At 32.5% G+C, this 18,231-nt stretch overlaps 1 protein-coding gene across 11 annotated transcripts in view; it reads right to left on the bottom strand.

Annotated features, from left to right (window-relative positions):
- Positions 1-18,231, bottom strand: part of LOC145277764 (uncharacterized) — a 513,076-nt gene that overhangs the window by 142,636 nt on the left and 352,209 nt on the right. For 10 of the 11 annotated variants that reach the window (XM_080129496.1, XM_080129499.1, XM_080129500.1 and 7 more), the window contains one exon: positions 7,922-8,080. The exons of the other annotated variant lie outside the window; for it this stretch is intronic. In XM_080129496.1, coding sequence (XP_079985622.1) covers positions 7,922-8,080 — 159 coding nt within the window. The remainder of the gene's footprint in view (positions 1-7,921; positions 8,081-18,231) is intronic. 11 annotated transcript variants of the gene reach the window in all.

Genomic DNA, 18,231 nt, shown 5'->3' with positions numbered 1-18,231 from the left:
CATTGGCTGAAAAATGATTTCACATTATTTGCAAAGCAGAAACTGACATCAATTTGCTTACAAAAGACAGACGCTTTATTCATTCATTTTCTTTTCCTTCTCTTTGGTAAAGCATCTTTAATTATAGTTTGAATCTGGTTGTTAAAAGGATCAAGCTAGAATTTCCACAAACGACAAGGAAAATAACTTGCATGGCTTTTAGAGTCTATTTTGGTTACGAATTAGCAAAAATTATCTTGAGAACAGAAATAACTTTGGTTTAATATTTCTTCTGCTTTAGATTCTAATGCAGAAAGGGATTCATGCGGATGCTTCCGGAAACTTATTAAATCAACAAAAATGTTTTCATTTTTTCTAAACAAGCAGATTATTTTTTATTAGTGTTATTAAAATTGTGTGGATATTTTCTGTTTGATCAAAGATTAAGTTTAACTTAGTTAATTAAAACTAACATAAGTGTCATTAAACAGCATGTCTTTCAATAATAATAATAATAATAATAATAATAATAATAATAATAATAATAATAATAATAATGTGAACAGAGGAAGAACAAGAACAACAACCGGATCCTCCAAAAACAAAACTCTACCAGAGTCATATATAGGAAGAGCGACAGGATCATAATAGAAATGCCGAATGGCTGAAACACATGAAAAAGAAGTCACAGCAAATCGAGCAAGGGACAGAGAATGAAATCAGCAAAGAAACCCTCAAGACAACCCTACGAAAAATGGCAAACTGGAGAGCACCAGATCACGATAGAATACATGCCTATTTGTTTAAAACATTCACAACACTGCATGAAATACTAATTCAGGACCTGAAAAGATGTATCCAAGAAGCAAATGTTCCAGAATGGATGAGCAAAGGTAAAACCACTTTGGTGCAAAAAGGATGCAGAAAAAAAGACCCCCCCCCTCACCAGCAACTGCAGCCTTATTACATGTTTACCTAAAATGTTGAAAATATTAACGGCACTGCTGAGGGAAAAAATTTATCATTCCCTTCATAATCGTGGACTACTTCCTAAGGAACAGAAAGGATGCCAAATAGAAAAAAGAGGAACACATGAGCAAAGGATCCTGAAGGAGGTCAAAAGTAAAAAAAGAACTTGGCCATGGCATGGATCAATTACAAGAAAGCGCATGGCAGAATTCCGCAAGCATGGATAATTGAATGCCTGAGAATGTACAAAATACCAAACAAAATGATCAATTTAATAGAAAATGTAATGAAAATATGGAGACTTGAACTGACAACTGATAGACAATACATAACGGAGATTAAAATACAAAGAAGTATCTTTCAAGGTGATTCCCTATCACCACTACTAGTCATCATAGCCATGATGCCCCTTAACAACATACTAAGAAAATGCCAAGCCAGATACAAGTTCACTAATACAGATGGAAGAATGAACTACCCAATATAAATGGATGACCTGAAGTTGTTTGCAAAAACCAAGAAGGAATTAGAGATGCTAATAAACACAACCACAATTTTCAGTCAGGCTATCTGAATGGAATTCGGCATGGAAAAGTGTGTGCTCCTGATCATGAGAAAGGGAAAACTGGACGCAACGAAAGGTATGATCCTACCCAACCAAATGGAGATAAAGGCACTAGGTGAACATGAGAGCTACAAATATCTGAGTGTCCTGGAAGCAAACAACATCAAAACAACAGAAATGAAAGAGAAACTTGAAAAAGAATACCTCAGAAGAACAAGAAAATTCCTTAAAACTAAACTATATAGTAGAAATCTAATTAAAGGTATAAACACATGGGCAGTGTAACTAGTAAAATACTCAGGACGATTCATAGGTTGGACAAAAAAAGTACTGAGACATCTCGACCAGAAAACCAAGAAACTCATGACTATGAACGATGCAGTACATCCAAAGGATGATACTGACCGACTCTATATGAAAAGAAAATTTGGAGAAAGAGGGCTGATGAGTATAGAAGACTGCGTAAATGACACAAACAAAAAAGAATCAGAAAAATCCATAATACAGAATACTGAAAGAATAATTACTGCAGCAAGAGATACAGAAGAAACAAACAAAAACAGAAGAAAAAAGGGATAAGACGAGAAAAGAAAAATGGGAAGAGAAACAACTACATGGACGATTCATAAGGATGACAAAAGATGAGACTAATGAAAACACTTGGACATGGCTACAAAAAAGAAACTTTAATAGAGAAACTGAATCCCTAATTAACAGCCACACAAGACAACATGATTAAAACCAACCACATAAAAGCAAGGGTCGATAAGATCCAAGAAAACAGCAAATGCAGACTCTGCGGCAAAGAGACGAATAAAACAATAAACCACATAAGCGAATGCTGCACACTAGCCCAAAAAAGAATATAAGAATAGACACGATCAAGTGAGGACGGCAGTAGACTGGGAATTATGCAGACTACTGAATCTTGAACACCCAGACAAATGGTACAAGTACAAACTGACAGCATTACTTGAAAATGAAAGTCACAAAATCCTATGAGACATGGATGTACAAACGGATAAATCCATTCAAGCAAGACGACCGGATGTCATACTAGTTAACAAGAAAGAAAAGACCTGTCAGATTGTAAATTTTGCTGTTCTAGCAAACGACAGAGTGAAGAGCTCAAAGGAATATGGAAGACCAAAATGTCAGAATAACACCAATAATAGTAGGAACGCTAGCAACGATACCAAAAATCTTTGAAAAGAGAATGGGAGAGATTGGAATTAGAGGGATAGCTGGTAAAATACAATTGATAATAGTAATGAAAACTGCTGAAATATTAAGGAAAACCCTTGAACGCAGAGACTAATGCACATGACCTACAGGCACAAACTGGGCATGCAGAAGATGTTATAGATGTAAAACACAAAGGAGTATCACATGGAATCGTGAAACTGGACTTGTATATTTGTAAGTTAATTCTCTACCTTCCCCTCAATTTTTCTTTTTCTTTTCTTTGTGTGTGTGTCACTAAAAACTGACGCCACACTAAATAAGTGAGGAAGGTCAAGAAGGATGGAAAGACTGAGGAGAGTAACCCCTAGCCAGACCTCTGCCGGATGAGTGCAAAGAGGACTGGGACCTTGGGGAGGCTTTTTGCCAGCCAAATTCCAGTGAAGACCAATGATCGCCACCAACGAGAAATCAATGGTAAGTGGCTGTTATGATAATGCAAATCCATCTGCAATGGTTATTGAAAGAGGTGGAGAGTACTAGAAATCTGGGGAGACTTGTTGTTACTCAGACTCCAGAGAACACCACAAGTTATTCTCAAAGAGAAATATTTGATGATGGCTGATGTGATTACTAGTGAGTAAATAATAATAAATAAGCTTTATTAAGTCAAATTGCTAAAGTGCATTTTAACAACTTGGCATGAGGAAAGGAGGCCGACTAAGGCTGCAGTTGGAAAAAGTATGCATATATGTAGCCAAAAATATTGTATACATAAAAGTTATACTAAATGAATAATAAAAAGTATAGTGAATAGCTACACAAATATAATCAGGTTTCGATTAATGGTTAGATTAAATCTATGATTGAAACATGACTGTATTTACGTCACCATTCACAAAAAAATCCCTTCACCAAGATATTTTAAGATATTAATTTGAATTTGGATCAGATCATAAAATACAGCAAGTAAACTATACAGAAACGTGTGTTTTTAATTCATCAGGTTAACTGCAGTTAGCCTAATGATTTTCCTTGGAAATGGAACACAAACGTTTTAAAGTAGCTTACTGGACATAAGTATATTTTTCTGTTACAAGTAATTAGCTCTGCTCACGTAATGAGCACTGATGACTTTATGTTATATATATATATATATATATATATATATATAGACACATACACAGCATAATAACATTACATACTATTTTCCATTAGATTACCAAAGTAAAGCAACGTTTTATCTGGTCAGTACTAAAATGGGTGACCATTTGGAAATACCAGGTGCTGTATGTGTTCTCCGCTTATCTCGGCATCGTTTCCAGTCGTCCTGAACTTCTACTTGCCATTGAAATCAGGCAATGTCGATTCAGGAGAGAAGTTGTAAGGAACTGCACAACCCTTGCTTTGCACGCATAGATACAAGGAGTATCCATTGTTTCTAAAAACTGAACAAAGGTCATATATATATATATATATATATATATATATATATATATATATATATATATATGATTTGAAACGGTTAGAAGCTCCGACTGTCGTTTGGGCGATCGGGTTTCGATCCTGGCTTGAGGTAGTTGTTTGTCTCGCCGCACTGATGAGCTGTGAAACAGCGAAACAGTACTGTATGTGGATGACTATATATATATATATATATATATATATATATATATATATATATATATATATATATAGAGAGAGAGAGAGAGAGAGAGAGAGAGAGAGGGAGAAATAAAGAGAGTTAGATTTAATAAGGATTTAAACTTCTTGAAGAGATCATATATTAAGTGTCAGGATAGTATTGCTCATATTAGGAATATATAAAACTTAAAAGAGGAATGCTTCTATGTTGTTAGCAGTGGAAGCTATTTCTGTTGATGTATGTGTGTGTGTATATATATATATATGTGTGTGTGTGTGTGTGTGTGTGTGTGTGTGTGTGTATAACAGACTTTTAGTCATTTATTCATGAAAAAATACAATACAAACACACACACATTCACTGATATTAAAGACTTATCTAAAAAAAAATAAATGTGTACTGGTGTGGACATATAAAAATGAACATGTCAAATAATCTCGTTACCAACAAAAATAATAAATAACATTGAAAAATAAAATAATTTCGTTATAAAATGTTGTTTTAGTAAGAAACGCTTCTTGTAAGTATTATTAAGGAAAAAGGAAAGATGCGATTTGACTGATCTGAAATCGTTCGTGTTTTGTGTATATTAAATAGAAATTGACAGAACGAAAGATTTCCATACAAAATCGAAATTGTCATTCGTTTTGAACAAATCTTAACGTGTACTGAAGCCATTACCTGTTTGCATCTAAGAATCACTTCATGTGCTGAACCGATCTAATCGATAATGGCAAATTTCTTGTACACGTTCTCATCAATAACAAATGTTTGCCGCACAAAGGAACAAGTGTTTATAGCACTGTAAATAGTTTATCGTGATGGAATGTTTGGGTTTATTTCCATTAAGAGTTTTGATTTTGTCTGGAAAAGAAGGAAGGCTGTTTTTTCCGAGTTCAAAAGAAAAGAAAAGAAAAAGGTTTAATAACATGTTGATAAAATAAAATTAAAAAAAAAAACATGATTTCTTAAATGGATCTATTTTATCACAGTCGACACAGAAGCAGAAATAATGTAGAACTTCAAACGGATCAGGTGAAGATACCTTTCTCCTCCCAAAACAAAATATTAAATCACTTTTCTGTAAATTACTTAACTACAACAAATTTGCTTTAATCACCTGCGATATAATAAGAAATCAAACAACACATATAGACTTGTTTCGGATTTTTTTTAGATGAGGATTGTTAATTTGTATTATTTGCATTATTCGAACTACTGTTCTCAACTTGAGTGCCATTTTCACAACATTTCGGCACTGTGTAAGCTCCGACCTTCTTCAGGTGTTCCTTGTCAAACTCTGGAAGTCCACAAGGAGCCATGGCGTAACGGTCATAGTATTTAGGTAAAAATTCAGTTCTAAGTGAAACTCTTCTGTATGTTAAAGGTTCAATCCTCAGTGCGGGCGATACTAAGAATACAAGTGTAAATTATTTAAGACTTCTATCCAGTCAGGACTGATGTTACGAGAACATGCTACCCCCGCGGATTAAATCAAGGATTTAGTTCGAAATTCTATGCCGATTCTCGAGTTTGGCAGAAAGATTTCCGAAACTTCGACCGAAAGATCCCAAGGTACACTTAAAGAAGTGTGATGGTTAGATCGGCGGAAACGTTGTGAAAATAACACTCAAGATGAGAAGAGTAGATCGAATAATTCAAATTATACATCTATAGACTTTGCAATCAATTAATGTTTGTCGTGTTTTATATTAATAAAGTGTTCTTAGAAAATAATATTATTTATGATTTTCTTTTCAAAATAAGAATCGTATTTATTAATGCATTTATATTGTGATGGTGTGATCGTCGTTTCATAAGTGGATAAATTACTAAGTTCATAGCAAATGCAATGTTAATTACGATTTGTGTATATTTCATGCATTTTGTATCATTTTATAGGAGATAAACTTTTGTTATATAAGATTAAAAAAAAATGCCATTGTTTGAGCTGTTACTTGCTTTCGGTATGTAAGAATCACTTCATGCGCTGAAGAAATCAATAATGGCAGTTGATACATTCGAATCATTTTCTGATTTTGTAAAATAAAGAAAAAAAACTCTCACGCAGATTCATAATGGCGTTTATGAACTTGAAAAACTGACCATTTTTTAATTGCTATGTGTTCTTGTGAATATTTGCTAAATGAAGTTCAATTCATTCTAAATAGAAAAAAATAATTTTATTTCGAAATTTTTAGATGAGGATTGATAATTTCCACTATGTCTATTATTCGGACTATTGTCCACATGGACTTGTGGGGCAACAGATAAAGTGCTAAGTGCTAAATGACAGTCTTCTAAAGGTTGAAAGTTCAATCCTCAAATACAAGCGATACTAAAAATACAATTAAGAATTACTTAAGACTTTTATACAATCATGGCTGACGGAACGAGAGTAAGCTACCCTTTTGGATTAAATAAAGGGTTCCATTCAGAATAAACATTCCTAGGTTCAACAATACGCACCTAAGGAAGTTCGGAGGTTACATCGACCGAAACGTTTTCAGAATAGCATCCAAGATAAGAATATAAGTTGAAATCATACAAAAATTAATTTGTTGAAATGTATGACTTCTTACAAAAAATTTTGTTTTAATTCAACCGAATATAATGTACATTCAAACTTGTGATAATTTTTAAAATAGAATTTTGAAGACAAATATCGATGAAAAAAAAGAAACAACTTAAAACTATCATAAATAATAACCTAAAATATTTACAACTTTTGCAATTTAAAAAGGTGAAAAAGGAAAATATTTAGATAGGTTTTTTCCTCCCAAGAATTCTTATAACTTCATAGGATTCTATTCGATTCTTTCTTGAATGATGTGCTCTTTTTACATTCAGTCTAAAACAGAATCACACTCTTTCAAATATAAATCTTGCTTTATCACTTGCCATTTTATGTAAATCTAATTCTAACAACCAGGTGTTATCCGGGAGTATTTTTACTTTCATTCTTCTCTCGGTTTATTGTACCCACATCTCTTCTTTTTTTCTTTTAATTACTTTCTTGTAAGAAAATGTTTACAATTTTGGAAATAGCATGCAGTAAAGTAATATTTATTTACAAAAAAAAAAGACGTCCACAAAATAACATTTAGACATGTTTTTTTTTTCGATGAATACTTTCGCTTCATAGAACCCACTTCTGTACTTGTGCAGTTTACAGACCGTGCTGAAATAATAACCTTACTATTTAGAAAAACATTCTTAATATATGGATTAAAAAAAAAACTATTCTGTACTTTCGCCTAACAAGTTAATAAGCAAAAGATACCGTAAAAATTAAAAGTTAATTTGAAAATCCGATCAAAAATAGTACATTTTTTGAATTGCACAAGCACCTATGCTTTTAGTTCTTTTCTTCTTACCCTGCAAAAAAAAACTTTTTTTTTTTTTTTTTATTTGCATATCTAAATCTATAATTTTACTGAAAGAACAAAACAAACAATATTTTTCCAATGAAAACAAACGCTGAAATAAAAATCAGAAGAATAAAAACTATAAATGAAAAAAAAAAAAAGTTAGTTCTTACATGAGGTTGAAAAGTGAAGAAAATACCTGGCATAGCCTACCTTAGGTGTGTCTTTAAGTTTTTGCCTAGTGTGATGACCACGGAAATTTGCCTGTATTTTTGTAGCAGCAGCACTGACCTCTGGGTCAGTTAGGTCAATGTCGATATCATTGTCTTTCTTAATTGCACTGTTGTTAGCATCCGTATCAGCTGTTATGGTCTGAGGGATAGAATTGAGTAGAGAAGAAAACACGGCAATCAGGCAGCGGCAATCACTTTTCACTGGCAAAGTTAGCAGTAACAACAGACGAGGAGGGAGGCGTGAAACAAAGATGCAATTCCAGTTTTGAATAAGTAGAGAAGATGAGGGAGTAAGAAAGGAGAAGTGAGAGAGGGTAAGAGAGATACAGCGGATAATAGAGAGGGAAAAGAGAGAGTAAGATGGGAAGAGAGAGATATAGAAAGTAAGATAAGGGAATATATAGGGAATATATATATATATATATATATATATATATATATATATATATAGAGAGAGAGAGAGAGAGAGATATGTAGGTAGGTAGATAAACAGAAAGATAGATAAAGAAAGAAGGAGAAGAGAGAGGGTAACAAGTTAGAAAAAGACAGAAAGAAAGTGAGAGGGAGAAAGGTAGATATAGTTAATTAGATGGATAGAAAGAGCAAGATAGAGAGAGAGAGAAAAAGAAAGGGAATATGGAAAAAGAGAAAGAGAGAGAGAGAAAGAGATGAGGAGATAGGGAAAAGGAAGTATATATATATATATATATATATATATATATATATATATATATATATATATATATATATATATATATAGAGAGAGAGAGAGAGAGAGAGAGAGAGAGAGAGAGAGGTGTGTGTGTAGAAAAAAATTGACAGAAGAGTTTAGAGAGACATATAGATATGGTCACACACACATTTATATATATATATATATATATATATATATATATATATATATATATATATATATATATATATATATATATATATATAAAACTTGATATATAGGAGATTTAGACCCGTGGAGCAAATTTTATTTGATCCTTAGTCGGTAAAAAATAGCTGCTAAGAGGTGAAAATCGAAAATGGAACTTGGCAGATGCAAGTCAACTTAAAGTTCTCTTCTACGCTTGCGCAAATATGCACTTATACGTTAAAGCCAGTTCATTTTTAACTATTTCTTATTTGCCTGACGAGAGCTTAAACAGTAGCGACTAAGGCTGGAGCGTTTTATGTTTGGTTTCGATTCTAGCTGATGATACCCAAGTCATATATATATATATATATATATATATATATATATATATATATATATATATATAATTACCTTTGAAATCTCTACTATATATTGGGTACGATATAATAATCAATAGAGTATTGACTCAATAATAATAAATACGAAATCTGCATTTAAAATCATATTTAAGTGTATTTTACGGCGGGATGGGGGGGCACTACTATATATTGGATACAATATAATAATAAATAGAGAATTGGCTCTATAATGAAAAAATAAATCCGAAATCTGCAGAAATTAAAATATCATATTTAAACGTATTTTGCGACCGAGCAACGCCGAGCGACCTGCTAACATATATATATAAAGAGTGAAACAGATAGATAGGCAGATAAATAAGAGAGAGAGAGGGATAGAAAGGAGGGAGAAAAAAGAAAGAACAAGATAGATAGAGAGGGAGAAAAGACAGGATGAGAGAGAGAGAAAGAGAGAGGGGGGGGTAAATAGGTAGATAGATAGAAAGGAAAAGTAAGAGAGATCAATCCACGAAAGGTGATGATGGCATCAAAATGAACACCCAAAAGAAACGGTGGGTGGAGAAATCCGTGGTGGGAGAATGGCAAGCACATTCGTTGCCACATCCTCTATCATATAACGCAAACACAAGAACCAAAAAAATGATGTATAACTGGTGGGGGTGGGATGAAGAATGGACAAAGGTAAGAAAAAACATGAAACTGTAAGTCAAGACGAAAGTAACAGTAACTGCTGTCAGATGATTTTAATGCATCTTTAAATCTGATTCTTTTTTTCTCTCACTCTGTAGAACAACAGTGGTTCTCAAACTTTATAAAGTCGGAGCGCATTTACAGTACTCTAAATAGGCGCACTCAATACTAAATTGGGCTAACTAAACGATGAATCTTTGTAAGAAAATGGTATACCATAGTTACTTTTGTGTATACTTGTTTGTTGTATCTAGACAGATCTTACAGGAATTCCACGGCGCTTAAGCGCCCATGCAAAACCTCTGGGGCTGGGGCGCAACACAACAGTGCGCTCGGGCGCACAATCTGAGAACCAATGCTGTAGGGAAACAAACAACTGTCAAATAAACAAATATTTATTTAGGTGGTTGTTAAGATAGAGTCGACGGATCGTTTTTTTTTTAAATTTATATATGAGGTTTTAAGCAAAAAACAATAATACTTTCTTTATGTCATGTCGAAAATAGTAATATATCCGAAAATTACGAAAATTTATCAAGTAGAAAATTATTCATAGTTAAAAGTAATTTTTATGGAAAATTGGGGAAAATTGCATTTTCCCTAGATGTCAACACCTTGAAGATTGCGAATACAAGGAACATACTTATCTCCCTTTTCGTCACTATAATGACGAACTTTTTTATGATCTTAACGATGAACTTTTTTTTACTAAAAACACGATAGCAGTTGTTCTACTCGATGAATTTTCGTAATTTTTGAATATATTACTATTTTCGACATGACAATTAAGTACTGATGTTTTTGCTTAAAACGACATATTTAAAAAATCGATCTGTCAACTCTATCTTAACAAGCACCTTTATTTACCGTTCTTTCACTCACCAAAGTTCACCTATTCTTGACTGTTTGTAAATCAATAGCCCCACCCTCTTCCACACTCTCCTTTATTTTCTACCAAACGTTTAGTTGAAGAGTTTCACACTTTTTTTTATTATTTTACTTCTCGCTAATAATATCTGCTTGTTACATGGAAATAAGGAAATCCTCAGAAATTATTTGGCATTTTATGTAAAGCTAGATATAACATCCCGGCGTTAGGTGTATCAGAATTTTTGTAGGAATTGTTTACCCCCCCCCCAACACGAAACTGCGAATAAAATATAAAAACTCGTAATTTCTCTTTTAAAAGTGGGTTGTTTATTTTCTTTATGGATTATACTTCCAAAATAAACTATTAAAGTTGTATAAAAAGTAATAGAAATATTAGTTTTTTTATTAAAAAAAAAAAAAACAGTAATGAAATCAATTGAATTTTACGAGTTCAGCATTTTTCAATTTTTAAACTTTAAAAATTTATCAAAATTTTTCTATTGATTCAATTTTTACGATATTTTCAGGGTCAATATGAAATTTTATGCTCTTTTTTTACAAGGTGATCACCACTTATCAAGGCCCGGAAGCCACTCAGGGATAAGGGTTATTACATGTACAGTACGTTAGTGTGGGGATTTAATAAAAGTGTCTACTTAAGGGGGCGGTTCATCAGGAATTTGTTTACGTTGGACTTGAAGACATCCAGGTTGTACTCAGGTGGGAATCAGGCAGACAGAACAGAGTTCCACAGGCGTGCACTTCTAAGAAAGAAGCTTTGTTCATGGAATCTACGTTTTGATTTAGGCACAGATAAAAAGTGTGGAAAATTTTTGACAGTGGTTTCAGCTAGACGGGTGTTTTTCGTAAAAGATTGGCGAGGGGGACTAGAGATTGAAGCTCAGACGAGAACCTGTCATGGAAATAACGATAAAACAAAGATAGGCTCGCAACGTCTCTTCTGTGGAAGAGAGGTTGCAGGGGAAGAGAAAAGGGCATCTCCCACTAAGCCACAAAGTCTATTTTGTACTCTGTCAAGGCAGGATAGGCTGTTTTTGGCAGCTCCTACCCAGATATGGCAGCAGTATTCCATCCTTGGGCGTACTTGGCTTTTATATAGATAGAGAATTGCATCAGTAGTGAGATATTTTCTGGGGCGGTAGAAGGATCCCACCATCTTTCCAGCGACCTTGGCAACAGACTTGATGTATGTGTTCCATTTCAGATCAGGAGTAAAGGTCAAGCTCAGAAGCTTGTCAAAACATGGGGCTTCTCCTAGACCAGAGCCATCCATTTCAATTGATGCCAGATGGGGATCAGAGCGTTCATGATGTAAAGATAGGAGCTTGGTTTTAGATGCATTAAAGGTAACAGCTATGTCTTCCCCCACTGAACCATGCGCTCGAGATCAGAGGAGAGAGAATCAGAGAGAACTTTGTCATTTATAGCCTTTGATGTATTGCCGTAGATGGTCGTGTCATCAGCATAGATGTCAATGAATGATTTAAGTATGTGTTTAGGGAGATCATTGATGTAGATCAGGAAAAGAGTTGGGCCCAGGATGGACCCCTGAGGGACTCCAGCATTAATACTGCAGGCTTCTGATTTTTGTCCATCAACCACTACTCTTATGAGCCTATCAGAGAGAAATGATTTAATGATAGAGAAAACATTTCCAGTTATACCGTAGCTGGAAATCTTGTGAAGTAGGCCTTTATGCCATACCTTGTCAAAGGCCTTTGATATGTCAAGAGCAATTGCCCTAGAAAGGAAGCCTTTGTCAAGAGATTCACTAATCCTATGAGATATAACCGTTAGCACATCTGCGGTAGATCTTGCAGAACGGAAACCATATTGCGTGTCACTAAGAAGGTTATTTCTGCTGAGATGGTTGACTATTTCTCTATTTAATATGGATTCCAGCAACTTACTCATGACACACAGAGACTTATTGGTCTGTACTGAGAAGGAGATGACTTATCACCTGAATTCTTAAATACAAGGCATACTGATGAGGTTTTCCAGAAACCGAATATAATATTTTAGACAAACGTTTTTTTTTTAATTCACGCCCCCCCCATTTTGAAATGTCTATTAAAAAGTAAATAATTAATTTACTCACCAAAGTTTTATATATCACAATTGAAGATAAAAGATCAATAAATGATATATTCAAATTTTTGTTTTACAAAAAGAAAGAAGTGTTTTTTAGAAATTTACCTGTAAAGTCCGAAGTTTAAAACCTTTTTTTTTTTTTTTTTAAAAAAACACTTTTTGTTTTCTTTTTTTTTTTTTTTTTAAATGAAACATTGGTCCTTGCTCCTTTAATTAAAAAAAAAATAGGGTTTAAATTACATTTTTCGAGTAGTTATAAGCTTGGAAAGAGAGGGGGTAGAATTACTTCACGCCCCCCCCATTTTGAAATGTCTATTAAAAAGTAAATAATTAATTTACTCACCAAAGTTTTATATATCACAAATTGAAGATAAAAGATCAATAAATGATATATTCAAATTTTTGTTTTACAAAAAGAAAGAAGTGTTTTTTTAGAAATTTACCTGTAAAGTCCGAAGTTTAAAACCTTTTTTTTTTTTTTTAAATCACGTTGTTGTTTTTTTTTTTTTTTTTTTTTTTTTTAATGAAACCTTGGTCCTTGCTCCTTTAATTGAAAAAAAAAATTAGGGTTTGAATTACATTTTTCGAGTAGTTATAAGCTTGGAAAGACAGGGTGTCGAATTATTCAATATTTTTCACGAAGTTTCTGACACACCTATCCCGGCGTTGTCGGGGAATCTTTTTACTTTTATTGTTTTGTTTCGCTTATTATCTCGTCTCGCCTCCTCCTTTTTTTTTTTTTTTTTTTTTTTTTTTTTTTGTTCTGAATTATTTTCTTCTCAGAAAATATTTACGTTTTTGGATAGATAATTCATGGCAGGAAAAGAACAACAGGTTTGCGATAAACTTGATCGAACAACTTACACTTGGATCGCTTTTGGATAACTTTAAGGAACAATTAGTTTTCTTTTCGTGAAAGCCAGTTAGAAAATTAAATATTATTCAATAAACATACGACTTTAAAAAAGTAAATAAAATAAGTTTTACAAAAAATAGTTTCGTAGACAAGGTGAAAATAAGTTTCATTTAATTAAGATTATTTTTATATTTTTGTTTCAAAATAATTGAATATATGAGTATTGAGTCACGTGTCCCAAACTCTTCTGATCGGCAATGGCTTTGGCGTAACTTATCATTCCATGGCCGCAAGGTTGCAAAATGAAAGATCCCATTAGCTGAGTCACGTCAAAAACTCAATATTGGTGAGATTACCGGTGCCTTAAGCACGTAGCGTCTCAAGTGGTTCGGTGATGCGCAGCATCCCATCTCTTGCATCAACTCCATTAACACGTGTGGATACTCTTTGGCATGGGAGAATAGTAGACTAAGGAAGACATAGAATTGATCTAACTTCGCTGAGATTAACATTTTATTTTATGGAAATCGTTTCCAACAAGGCATAAAGCCACATGATGTAAAGAACTATATATACAGACTAGAAGATGTACCCGGCGTTGTTTGGTATTAAACGTAATGTTAAATTCCTTTAAAAAAAATGAAGTAAAAAAAAAAAAACTGAGACATGTGCATACGAGTGTTATGTTTTTTTCTAAACAGTTCACGTCTTGTAAATAAAAAAAAAAACAAACCTAAAGACAGTGAATCAAGTATGATAACTATTAGACCAGCTTGCTACGCTCTTTAAAAAGTGTTTTCTAGTGTGAAATAGTTGACAAGCAGATAAAAATCCGATGACCTCCCCCTCCAACAACAATTTTTCAATTTTGACGCCTTAGCAGCACCTTTTCCGTATGAAAACAAATTTAAAATTTTCAACATATCTGAGTACTCTATACACCAAATTTCAAATCTGTAGATAAAAATTCCGTTGATTATATAGGTTGAGAAGTGTCCTCACAAATACACACACATTCTCACTTTTATATACAGTAGAACTCCGTGATATGGTGGCCCTAGGATACGGTTTTTTCAGGTTACAATGTGCAATACGATGTTTTACCGGCTACTGGTTATGGTATTTACCCCCACCTTACGCCGTAAGGTGGGGGTAAATACCATACCGTAAGTTACGGTGTTATTTATGTTATTTGATTATATACATGTGTATTATATACTGTACTATATTTTGTTACTAATTTTTAATATGTACTGCATAAAATTTTGCTTAGGCCTCGTCATACGGCGATTTCACCTTACGATCGTGAGTATGTGTGTTTATAAGAAAAATATGCTCATTCAATTATATTTCACACTAATCCTTTTATTTATGAAACTCAGTGAATGTTAAAACTTTAAAAGTATACTGTATTATCTCCCTTGCATATCATTTTATTGATTAATTATATTTTATTAATTTTAACTGTACTAGTTAAATGTTATATTTTACTAATTTAATTTTTTCAACTTCAACCCCATCCCCCATTTATATTTATTTCTTTAATTTTAATTTTTATTCATTCATTTATTTATTTATTTCATTATTTATCAAAACCGGGATATTTTAAACCAATTTCAATGGAGACTAATATATTTTTTAACACGCGTTTTTAATTATTACAAGTTAATCTATAAAATGTATTATATTCAACTGCAATAATTAGGTTACGGTCGAACATACATTTAGATTATACGGAATAAGTTAAATAGCGTAAACAAATTCTATGAATTAAAAATTGGTTTTGTAAAAAAAAAAAAACTAAATATACATATTCTAGATGTAATCATTAACATTATCTAAGACAATAAATAATAAATAAAAAGAAGTATTAGATAATTTTAATGTTAATTATAACAATATCACCACATTATATTAATATGTTGGTAAAGCGTCAATGACTCCGCATTAAAATCAAAGATGGCGTAAATATCATAAAACACAATTACAACTTCTCTTCCGCTTTTTTTGGATTTCATGTCCATATTTTATTTTATTTTAAAGTTAACGAGTTCCTAATCTCCTGATGAGTCAGGGCGAAAAATATTTTTAAAATTGACATAATCATATGGTTGTTTTTGCGCTACGAAACAGGTGCTACCAATTATTGAACATTTTAACATGCTGAAAGAAATAAACGGTAAGATGAACAACATTTTAGAATTTGGAGTATAGACTTTTGTCATTTATTTATATTACTTCAAAGTTAAGAACCAGTCAACAATAAGTGTTAGATGGATAAATTCCGACATGGAAAACAGCAATTATTCCCACTTTGTCAGAAATATCACTCATGTGAGAATTAAAGGATAAAATAGGGATACGAAGTTGCCGAAATTAAACTCAAAGTTCACTTTCTACCTACTTTTGGATTGAACTGCATGGATAGCAAGCAGGCATAAAGTGTTGCTCACCTCACAATCTGACACGCTTGCAATACCCTAATGTTATTAATAATAAATATTCTATAAGAACCTATGACGAGTTTGTTTTATTTTGCATTTGTATAAATGCACAAAACTACATTTCAAAATAATTTTATTTACTTATCTCGGTGGAAATCTCCATAATGTGAAAAAAATAAAATAAATGTACAACCTCATTTCAATGTTAATAATAATTTTATCTTAAAAATAATTTCTTTGTGTCTGTGAATGAAAACTTCCTGAACTATTATGAGCGAACAGTATAAATTTGATTTTTCATTATTGCCAAAATTTGTCGCAGAAATATTAATTTTTTCTTGAACCAGTTATTCAAAAATATATACTTTGATATTTACCACATGAACTCTGAAAATAAAATGAGAAATATATGGTATATAATCAGTTTCTTGTGCAACGGTTCCATGAGACATTAATTTATTTCAAGGACTATGCAAAGATAAACAAATTGAGAAACGCTAACTGAGCATTTTGCATCTGCAATTCCTCTTGATAAATCAAATTTCCTATGTCTTTCATAATTCTTCAGATCCACTTCTCTCTCCAGAATAACCTTTTACTTTTTAACAAGCTTTTATCAGCTCATATGTAACGAAACATCAGTCATTGATAGAGAGATACACTAGAGAACAAGACGTTTTGAAGAGTTCACGCATATGCTTGATTATTGTAGCATTAGTAAATCTATTACAGGCTCGAATTCAATGTAGGAACTGTTAATGCCAAAAGAGAAAATAAATGTTTAAATAAAAATGTAAAGCCAACGTTTTATAAGAACATGCATTACGCAAGTGATTATATCATGAATTATTTTTATGGAAATCTCTCCAGACAATACGTGAAACCACTTTATGTAAGGGACTAACAAGATCGAAAAATGGTTATTGCAAAGATAGGCGATATCTATTAGCTTTAGTTTGGAAAAGACCAAGACTATAAGTACGGCATAGGAAGTTGTATTACAATGGGTATCAAAACAGCGAACTAATGAAGACCACTAGACTGACGAGTGAAACGAGCTGCAACAAAGAAAGCAGGAAATAGATCAGACAATTCTAAAGAACATGTGACATCATAATATTTATAAAAAAAAAAAAGACTGGGATTAGCAATATCACTTATGTGAGAGAGGTTGCAGAAGAAGAAAAGGTGGGCCAACCAAATTACAGATACGTTTTTGCACCTTATCAAGAACTGATATGAAATGAGATAGAGATTCACCATCCCAAATATGACAACCATACTTCATACATGCTTTGATAGTAGAATGTAGAGATAGAGATTGCATTAGATGTGAGAAAGTGTTAGGAATGATGAAGAAAACCGACTTTATTAGAAGCAGAAAGAGCAATAGATCTAATGTTTAAACTTAAAAAAGACTTAATGAGAAAAAAGATTAAAATGTTTCAGAATCGATTTCCCCTCAAAAACAGAGCCATTGATGAGAATCTCAGAAAGAAAAAGGACACACCCACGATTGTTCATTAATTTTAAAATAAAGATCAAAATCATTAGTTACTCTGATTTAATTACATCAGGGATATCAATTTAAGAAAATAATTAACAACATTTCTGTTTAAATAAAATATCAATAGAGAAGAACAAGGCACCTGAAGAAGGCCGGAGAAAAGATCAGCCGAAACATAGTATAATTATGCATACCAACGTTGATAATCCAAATGCGTTTGCTTTGCCTACCCTAGGATGACTTTAGTGGCTTGGCTATGCCAAACGAATCAACAATGGAAGGATACGTTTTTTTGTGACTATTGTTCAAGTGTATATTTCCTGCATTGGTGGTCATCATATTTTGCGTTGTGTTATCATTAAAGAAATAAAAAACGACAATAGTACAGAAACAGTAAATTTACATGCATAAATATTTATTCAAAGATATTGTAAAAGATGAACATAAAAGGCATTATGAACCGTGTATCAAAGTTAACAATAGGATATACAAAAGAACAATAAACACAAATATTAAAGATTGCACACATTAATATCCAAAAGACAATACGACAGAACACATGTTACCGGGGTCAGAGATAGAGAAAT

Source organism: Euprymna scolopes, chromosome 6, assembly GCF_053919585.1.
Source record: "Euprymna scolopes isolate OS-2025 chromosome 6, ASM5391958v1, whole genome shotgun sequence".
Classification (NCBI taxonomy): Eukaryota; Metazoa; Mollusca; class Cephalopoda; order Sepiida; family Sepiolidae; genus Euprymna; species Euprymna scolopes.
This window is presented reverse-complemented; position numbering and strand designations above follow the sequence as displayed.